The sequence below is a fragment of the Gossypium raimondii genome, chromosome 1, assembly GCF_025698545.1.
Source record: "Gossypium raimondii isolate GPD5lz chromosome 1, ASM2569854v1, whole genome shotgun sequence".
Classification (NCBI taxonomy): Eukaryota; Viridiplantae; Streptophyta; class Magnoliopsida; order Malvales; family Malvaceae; genus Gossypium; species Gossypium raimondii.
Window position 1 is genome coordinate 614716 of NC_068565.1, and position 10645 is coordinate 625360.

At 28.1% G+C, this 10645-nt stretch overlaps 1 protein-coding gene across 1 annotated transcript; it reads right to left on the reverse strand.

Annotated features, from left to right (window-relative positions):
* Positions 1–8573: 8573 nt before the first annotated feature.
* On the reverse strand, positions 8574–9836 carry LOC105773399 (uncharacterized). The gene has a single exon (XM_012595270.2). The coding sequence runs from the start codon at positions 9633–9635 to the stop codon at positions 8895–8897; it is 741 nt and encodes a 246-aa protein (XP_012450724.1). The 5' UTR covers positions 9636–9836; the 3' UTR covers positions 8574–8894.
* Between the last annotated feature and the right edge of the window lie 809 nt (positions 9837–10645).

A 10645-nucleotide genomic window follows, 5' to 3' on the forward strand; every position in this document is an offset into this window, starting at 1 on the left:
GTTGAGTGACCACTTTGTAACTTCTCATAGTTGGGTAACTAAAAATAACCTTACTAATAATTAGATGACTATTTTGTAACTTTTCATAGTTAAGTGACCAAAAAGAAAAAATTATTGAGTAACTACTAATATAGCTTACACAAAAGAAAAACACTAAAATAGCCAATAGCTAAACTGTTCAAAGGTCGAATTATCTTGAAATTTTGCCTAAAATTTAAAAGAGTTTGAATAAAAATAATAAATTTAAAAAATAAAATTATATTTTTTAAAATATAAGTCAAATTTACACTTCAATATTCAAGGGTGGAATATGACCTATTTTTAATTATGTAATGTATTATTTTATTTATATATAATGTAATTTGTATCATATGAAATTAAATCTATAATATATAATACTATAATTTTAAATATTAAATAATATGTTAAGTTATTTAATGTCCTACCATTTTAATTAAATTAAATAAATAAACTAAACTATTAATTATTAAATTAAAATAGCAAATGCTTTTGTAAAATAAAAAATTAATATTGGTAAGCCTAAAACGAATTTAGGTTATTTATTTACAAATATTGGTGGGCTTGATCAAATTTTGAGGTCCATAATTCAAGCTAAGTTGAGCTTATGGCAAGTATAAAGCTTGTTAATATCATACATAATGTTAATCCAATTTAGCCCATGAAAAATTAGCCTCAAATGTTTACTTTTTTTTGTCACTTTGACGATAATTCTTTTAAAATTTCTTTGTTGTTCAATTTTGAAATTTAAACAAATTATTAAATTAAATTTTTTCAAAAGTTCATAATAAAAAACTATTTATGTCAGTAATGAAGTAAATTGAATTGTCACAAGGGTTACCATTTCAATGTAATTAAAAATTTAATTACTTTATAAAAATAATATAAGTAGTAAATTGAGTTATTAGCCCCACACATTTATTTGAAAAACACCTACTAAAATTAAAAAATATTTAATTTTTTATTATTTTATTTCAACATTAATCATTTTAACCTAATAGAAAGACTAAAATAGAGGACTAAATTATGATAAATTAAAGGGATTAAATATTAAATTTTAACCTAATAGAAAGACTAAAAATATAATTAAACCCATGTAATTGTTATACCAAACCCTGTAAGTATCCTCATCAACGCCCGTGCTCACTCATTCAACAACAACGCAACTTCACTGGTGTAAGGACTCGTCCTTTGAAAGGACCGCCAACTAAGGGAACTCCTATCCTCCCCAGGTTACGATAGAGAGAAATAAGTATTTTTAAAATCTAATGGAAAACATATTATCACATTGTAATGTAATGTCTGTTTGTTATTTCTACATATTATTAAAAGAAATTAGTTATGAATACGATTGTATTTGCGCCAAGACCGAAATTTCAAAATTTGAAAAAGTACAGGGACTAAGAATTATCTAAATATAGAAAATGGACTAAGGGACGGTTTACCATTGAGGTTGAAAAGTGTTGTAAAAAAATATATTTGAAAATTTTGATGGTGTTTACCATTACAATCTACAAGTGATTTTGGGAAAATAAAATGTCTATTTTAGACATGATGTTGTAAAGTAGAAGATTTAACGAGAGTATAAAAAAATAATTTTATTGAAAAGCACTTTTCCAAAAGCGAAAAGCTAAACATTTTAGTTTTTTGGCTTGGCTTAAAATCTCGGTTTAAAATCAAAATTGGATTTAAAAAAACTATTTTTTTCCCATAATTTTTTGTCTGAAATCATGGTTTGGGTTGAAAAGTGCTTTTCAGCCTCAACAGTAAACACACACTAAATCTACAATTTTATGCATAGTACATGACTTGTATAAAAATGTAACCAACAGGTCCAACTGCTACTATTTGGTCAAGATAAAAGTTTCAAATTTCGAAAAGTATAGGGACTAAAATTGAACAATTCAAAAAGTAAAGAGATTAAATCTATAACTTGCGTAAAATCCAGAGACTAATAATATATTTTGACCTATTTAGTATTATTTGGTGTGAAGGTCAATGGCTTGCTATCGACCGACAAAGAATGTTGAGAAATTGGTGAGAAAGTTGGTGTATTATATTCTAATAACTAATATTTCAAGTTTTTATAGACCAAATTGTGGACATAAATTGTAGCCATGCATGGAATTTCTAAGCTCCGTTAATGTTGTACCCTTAGGACCGTATAAGTCCAACTTTTGTGCTCATATAATGGGACAAATTAACATTTAGTCCCTAAATTTGAGAACTTTTTTCACACTAGTCACTATTCTTATTTTGTCCATATTAGTCTTAAAACTTGACATTTTTTTTATTTGGCACTTGAACTTAGATTCTATTAAGACGTAATAACGTAACAGTCCGAGATCATAAAATATCATCACTTGATTTTTTTTGGTATTTTTTAAATTATACATATTTTTAATTTTTTTATAAAAACGATGTTGCACAATTTCAAAGTGTCACGTCATCATACCTTAACGTTGTCTAGATTCATTGGCCAAATTAAGAAAAGTTATCGAGTTTCGGGGCTAATACAAACCAAAAAATCAAAGACCAAATTGATTTTTTTTGTCAATTTCAAAAATAAATATTACTTTGTCCCTTTAAAATTTATTGATACGTAGAACAATTTAACACAAAGTACAACGGATTGAATATTAAAATATACTCAAATATAAATCAGAATAAATTTAAATAGTATACACATATCGTAAAACTTAACTCAAAATAATCTAAAAAAAAACTCACACATAATATTTAAATGTGATAAAACTCGAACCTATACTCTCAAAATTCTATTTTTGACAGCATTATCATCTTAGCCAAATAAAGGAAAGTGCTATAAAGATCCCATTGGTATGTTGCCACAATTATTATTTTCAACTCTTGAGATTGTGGGTGTTAACCTACTCAAAAGATTGTGGTGTAATTATTCCATTGATACAATGATTTTGGAGTTTCGGTTAAATCGGTTAAATTATAATTATTCGAATTGGATGGATTAATTAATTTGGTGATGTATAATTAAAATAGTTAAAGTCATTTCCAAATTGATAAAAAAAGAACATAAATGAATAATTGATTTTTTATTTCTTTAACAAAAAATTTAGATTTTGGTTATTTTTATCTTTGTTTTTTATATAATTTTCTAATTACTATGATTTTTAATTATTTTAATTTATTATTTTATTTCTTTTAAATTATTATAGGAGCTTGGCTCTTCCCAAAAAGAAAATATGATTAAGCCCTCTCTCTTTAAAATTATCTTTTAAGTGTCTTGGAATTTAAAATTAAAAATAAAAGATGTTATTAAGCCTTTAATTTTTTTGAATATTTTAATTATATTTTTATTTTTTTTTGAAAATTCTCATTAAACTTTTTAAAAATATTAATTAAACTCATCAGAACTTAATGTTAAGATCTGTCACTTGATCAAAGAGGACACATGGATGCTCTCGAATGTCTCGTACGTTGTATCACATAGTATCTAAAATATTATGTGGCACTCTACTTGTATTTTAAAAAACATCGTATGCACTATCATTAATCACTCAATCTCAAATGATAAGACGACACGTGATGTCATACTCCAAAAATCAAACTCCAATATTTTCAAATTGAATTTTTTTTAAAAGATTTTTATAGAAATATAGTAGTCATGACTTAATATAAAGTATATATATGAACGAATGATCATAATATAATAAAACCTACCCATGGTAACTACCACATGGTGGATTTGGAAACTCGCACATAATAATCATTTATGGTGGGACTCGAGATTAAATACTCAAATATATAAGGTTTTAGCCTTTGCCAACAATACCAAGAACTCTTCCACTTAATACAAGTATTTAAATTGAATATTTCTATTACAAAGAAGAAGAAGAAGAATATATATATGCTTCTCAAAAAATTATATATATAAAGGTATAGTATTTATGTTTTGAGTATCGAGGGGGTGAGTAGGGGCCGTTCCTCCCTAAGGGGAGAATTTTCATACAAGTGTCATGATTAAACTAAAAAATAATTTAAGGTAAAATTATACTTTGGCCTTCTAAAATGAAGAAAATTATGTTTAATCCCTTAGAAATGATGAAATCATAAGTTGCGGAATTATGTTTTGATCCCTAAAAAATTTATTATTCAATTTCACCCCCTAAAAGAATTTTGGATTCGCCTTACACCATACACAATTATATGTGTAGGTCTTCTAGTCCCTTCATGTGCAATTCTTTTAGATTATATATATTTTAAAATTTATGTGATGATGTGGTATAATTTCAAAATATCACGTCATCATGCTTTAACAGAATCCAAATTCAGTAATTAAATTGAGAAACATTCTCAAGTTTAGGGACTAAAGGTTTGATTTATCCCTTACATGTAGATGCCCCTGCTATCTTGGTGAATAGTTGTATTAAGAGTTCGCCAATTGTCAGCCGTATGATGTGGGAGGCGAAAGCGCGACATTCTGTGCGTAATAATTTGACTTTTATGCCAAAAATCAGACTATACCATGCTGACTCTTAATTTTCGGTGAATCAAGTCCCTTCATTGTTGAGAATAATCCAATTTAGTCCATTTCAACTCCGAACCAAATATCTCATCTGCAGAATCATAAAAGAATTTACAAAATTTTGTTAAACAATAAATTATTTTTTTAAACTAGTAAATGTTAACTCTGTTCAAAATTATTCTCATTTGATTTTTTTTAATAATAGAGAGATTGATTTGATACAGTTCATAGGACGACTTGTAGGAAAAGAACTTTGAAGGCCCTTGTATTGTGAGTTAGATTGCATTTCACCTCATCTACTGAAAAATGGTCAAATGAATCTCTGTATGTTAGATCAAGTAGCAAATTAGTCATTTCTATTAAAAACTCCATCCATTTGCACTATTAACTAACCAAAAAGTGGCATATGGCGTGCCACGTGCACCTCATGCTTTTAGTACAGGGGTTTCAATGGTAATTTTTCGAGGACCTACCAAGTATATTTACCTTAATTTTCCCATGTTCCTCTGTCATTGTTGCAGACTGAACCAAACATTTTCTTTACTTTTTCCAAAAAGAAAAATCAAAGCATGAGGTTGCTTTAATGGCTCACTGCCATTGAACCAAAAGCTCAAATGGCGGCACCAAATCAAAATAAAAATCAAATCAACACATGATGTTTTTTCTTTCTAACAGGGGATGTTGTTTTTATTACAGTATCTGTTTTAGTCAAAAATTTCCACTATTAAATCTATAAATACAATCCCATAATTCCTTCTGCAATGTAAACTAAATAAAAGAAAAACCCTTCCACCATTTTCAAGAGCTTTTTCTTTTTGCAGAAAAAAAAATGGGCCAAAAACTGTTCATTTTCGTTGTTTTTCTTGTTGTTTCTCTCTTGTTGTTTAAAACAGAGAGTAGGGTTTTGAAGGGTTTGAAGTTGCTGTCCGTTGATGGTGAGAAAAAGACTGTATCAGGGCAAAGTTCGGGCGTCGGACACAAATATTTTAATGTTCGCATCGTTGGGGTCCAAACATCTAGCTTGGGTCAAGCTATTGGAGTTGAAAATTTAAGTTCGAGTGTCAAATATGGATACACTAATACTCAAATCCTTGCGGTTGAAAAATCCGGTCCAAGCCCTGGCGAGGGACATAAGTGAAAAATAAATCAATGGTGATAACACTAATAAGTGACTTCAATGGTAATTATTGTATGCCCTTGTGACAATATGTACACATAATATATATACATATGTATGTACATGTGACTTCAAGTCTTATACTTCTCCTACATTTAAAATTTTAATTATTCTACTATTATTTATATGAATTTAATTTCACTATTTCTTTAATTTATGTATGATTATTAACATAATTAAAATGTTTGACATTAAAATTTTAAAAATTTCACAACAAAAAACGTCATTGTAATAACACCGATAAGAATTTTAACAGGTTTACAATTGAACTTGTATTTTAAATCTAAAATATAGAAGGGTAAAATTCCTTAAAATAAAAGTAAGGGGACTAAATTCTAAATTTATAGGAAGTACAAGGAGTTGGAACATATATATACATTCTAAATTTACAAACAATATAAGAACCTAAAAGTTAAAAATTTATATAAATTCGGGACATGCTGTAGTAGCATAATATCAAGTGATAACGTGGCACAATTTTAAGATAACACATCATTACATTTTAATGAAATTTAAGTTTGAAAACCAAATTAGAAAAAAAAATTACCAGGTTTGAGGATTAATGTGAACCAAAAAAGATTTTAGAATTTTTTGTGTAATCCTTGATTAAAAGTCGTCGCTCAAAAGTCGATTCAACTCTTTAGTTTGTATTGGTATACCAACCAATACATGATTCGATCCAATTCCAACAACTATGCACAAACTTGCTTTCTTGGTTTTACTGTCATTGGAACTAAGTTTATCTGTGACACCAAAACAAATAAAAATCTACGGATAAAGTAATATTTAATCCCCTGAACTTGATAAAATTTTCTAATATGGTCCTTGAAGGTTTTTTTGGTTTATATTAATTTTAGAACTTAAAAATTTTTCTCAATTTGTTCCATGAATTTGGATTTTATTGAGGTTTCGTTATCACTTGAAAGATAAAAATAAAATAAATTTTTAATATTTTCTTGTTAGATTTCACATATATATATTTTAAGTAACAATATGGTACAATATCAAAGTGTTTTGTTATCATACTTTAATAAAATTTAAGTTCGTGCAATTTGAGAAAAATTGCCAAGTTTCAAAACTAATATGCAAAAAAAAAGGACTAAAATGAAAAAAGTTAACAAATTGAAAGATTAAATTTTTTTATAAAATAAAAAATCAAATCAACACATGATTTTATAATTTTCTTTTGTTGGAAACAAGGGATGTTGTTTTTAATTACAGTATCTGTTTTAGTAAAAAAAAGTTAGATTGTATTTTATTCCATTTACTTAAAAATGAGTAAATTAGTCCCTGTACCTTTGATTAAAGAGCAAATTGATATTCCTTTAGAAATTTTATCTGTTTCTATTGTTAAAAACTTGTCACTATACATTAGAACGAGGAACATGTGGCACGCCATATAGAACTGTTTGGTTATTCTTCAGCCACACTAGTTTTTAATAGTATAAATGGACAAATTTTTTTTAACAAAATGGACTAGTTTGCTCTTTAATCTAACGTACATATACTACTATTTTTCTCATTTTTGAATAAGGGGGCAAAATGCAATCTAACTCCTAATATTTGGGTCTCCATAGTAGGGGTAAGCGTTCGATCGAATCGAGTAAAAAAATTCAAGCTAATTGAGTTAACGAATCTTATTTTATCATCCTAACTCGATTAAAAATTTTTTCAAATCAAGTGAAATGAAATTCAAGTCGAGCCGAATTGAGTGAAATTGTTTGAGTTAAATTAAAAAAATTAAACACGTCAAATTAAAATCTTGTTACAATATAACTAATTTAATGTTAGAGCACATAAATTTGAAATCACATATATTTGAAAACTTTTTTTTGAAAGAAAAAGAAATATTTTAATATGATAAACTTGAATCATTAATTAACTTATTTAGGTCACAAAATTATTATTTTAGAACATTTTTAAAAAATTTAACTTTCTTTATATATTCTTTAGATTTTTTTAATTTTATAATTTTATAAATATTTAATTTTTTAAAATTTTTTTGTAATTTTTGTTGAAAGAGTCCAATTTGCTCATTTTTAAAATTGACAAGGACAATAGAGATTTACATCATTCTATTATTCGAATTGTAAAATTCAACTTGACTCGAACTTGAATTACTTGTTCGAGTTGACTTGAAAAAATTGAATAACTTAAAAAACTCGATCCGATTAACTTGAAATTCGATTTTTTTTACGAATTGAGTTGAGTTTTGCTCACCCTATTCCATAGTATTTTTACCCACTCATAATAAGTGACTTCAATGGTGGTTATTGTAAGCTCTTGTTACTATATGTACACATAATATACATGTATTATACAAATCCATTGAATAAAATGGAATGACTTTTTGTAAGTGTTATGTAAAAGTAGTAAATTGATATAGTATTTTACATGTTATAATATACTTGTCATGTAAAATTTTATAAATAATAAAACTTAAATTAATAAATTTAATGGTAATTGTTTGGTTAGGACTAAAATTTTAAAATTTGAAAATAAAAACTAAAAAAATCAATTCAGAATAAAGAGGTTAAATCTACAAATTATATACAATATAGGGACTAATAACATAATTTATTTTTAGTTTTGCACTTAACTTTTCAACTTTCATTTTTTCCCAATTCACTAAAAAAAGTTACCAATAAAAAACTCGTAACACATTTTTATTAAATGCCAATAAATTTTAAATAAAATGGAACGAATATAATAATTAACATAAATTATTTGAATAGTTTATAAAATTGCCTATAGTATTATTTAAGTATTTAGATTGAGTTTTAGTTCGATTGTTGTCGACGTTGTTGTTTATATAGAAGAACGTGAGTTTGAGTGCATTGAAACGTATTTATTATCTTATTTAAGGGGTGAGAGAAATTATAGGTAATTTTAAATATTTATATTCAAAATAAAGTATTTATCTCATAACATAACAGACTATCGATTATATATCTATATTATTATTTTACCCAATACTTACTTTAGGAGGCTCGAACCGGATGAACTCTGGGAATAAACGAGAGCACCCGAACAAGCACAAGAGTTGAATTAGAGTGTAACTTTGTTTATGGAGTGATGATCCATAAACATACTCAAATCCAGCTAAGATTTATTTGAGTAATCAAGTACAAAATAGAACCTAAGCTTATTAATCATATAATTAATAATTAATTACTATATATATGTGTGTGTATATATCTAAGTTCTCGGTATGTTCTTGTAATCAGTCCACAACTGATCAACAGTTTTGCCCAGAATCTGAAAAAAGAAATCAGGGCTATAACCATCTTTGAGCTTCGCATTAAGCTCCGCCACGAACCCAGATTTCAAACCCTCACAATAATCCAAGAAGTACGCCGTCACGGCGTACCCGTCGTACCAATGCTCGCCGTCCCCCGGTCGAGGCCACTCTCCGGGGACGTAATCCGCTTTCAGCCGTACGAAATCCGCGATCCCTTCCGTCAAACCCCCGAGATGCCCATCGCCGATTTGCCCGTTCCCATTCCACTGCCATATGTGAGTCATCTCATGGTAAAGCACCCCGTTGAAGCTCCGTTTCAGCTCATCGCCGGTTAAACCTTGGATCGATTTATCGCTCACGTTGATGTTATTGTTGCTTGCAAGCGCGACGACTCTCTCGTCTAGGTTATCGACGATGAAGAGGCTTACGCTTTGTACGTTCTTTCTCGAAGCCGGATCGGGTTGCCGGAAAAGGTTCCAGATGAACTGGGAGGCTGATTCCATTTGTTGCCGTGTGTACTCGACGCCGAGCTCTTTGTCGAATACGGTGCCTCCAGGAGTCGTTGGGACCTCATTTGTGACGGTGTAATCTACCGCGGTGGAGCTGTGAAGGGATGTAGCTAATGCGAGCAGGTAAACGAGGAAGAAAACTGGGTGATTAGCCATTTTTTGGTTTGTTTGTTTGATTTGGTGAATCATTATTGCATAGTTCTAAGATTTATATAGACAAAACTGGAAAGCATCGTTTACTGGACATAATGTTGAAATTTCAATATAGGTTGAAGCTTCCTTCGTCGTTGAAATTTCTTTACAAATTGAAGACGAACTGTTACCGGGCATCTGGACCCATTTTGTACGTATAGATTTTGCTGTTTTTCCGAAAGATTTTGGAAAGTAAGAATGGTAGAAGTAAGGAGAAGTGCATGTCTAAATTGTATTTTGCTCTTTTATTTAAAAAATAGATAAATTAGTATTTATATATTAGATCAAAAATTAAATTGGTCTTTTTATTAAAAAAATTATTTTTCTATTTCTACTATTAAAAGTTGGGTTTTATATGTCAATATGAGATACACATGGCACACAACGTGTCACTATTCAATTATTCTTCGATTAAGTCGGTTTTATCAATACAAATAGAAGATATTTTTATAAAAATGACCAATTTGTTCTTTGATCCAACATATAAAGACTAATTTATCAATTTTTGAATAGTAAAGATAAATTGCAATTTGACTTTTAGTATAATGTCTTTCATTATATTTTTACCAAAGTATGAACTTTATCAAATTATTAGTTAACTCTTAATAGTGTAAATTGCACCTAACATCACTAAAGTATTAGTAAACTTATGTTTTGATGAAAACTTAAAAAGTTACAAAAATGGTTATTGAATTATTAGAAAATTTTCATTTAAGTTATTAAACTATTAGAAAGTTTTTATTTAAGTTACTGAGATGTTAAGTTTTTATTTTTAAAAAAGTCTAGTTAGCAAATTCCGAGCAACAATTGACGATTATGTCGAGTATAAAAACATACTTTAGATCCAAGTCGATTTGACGATCATGTCGAAGATTGGAGAAGAAAGTTATTTGGATTTTGTTTGCAAATTCATGACATTCAAAGTTGTTTAATAAAAAAAAGAACTATAGAATATAAAGAAAATAAGAACTTTCGATTTGTGTAAGCGGTGTGAACAGAGAATATCA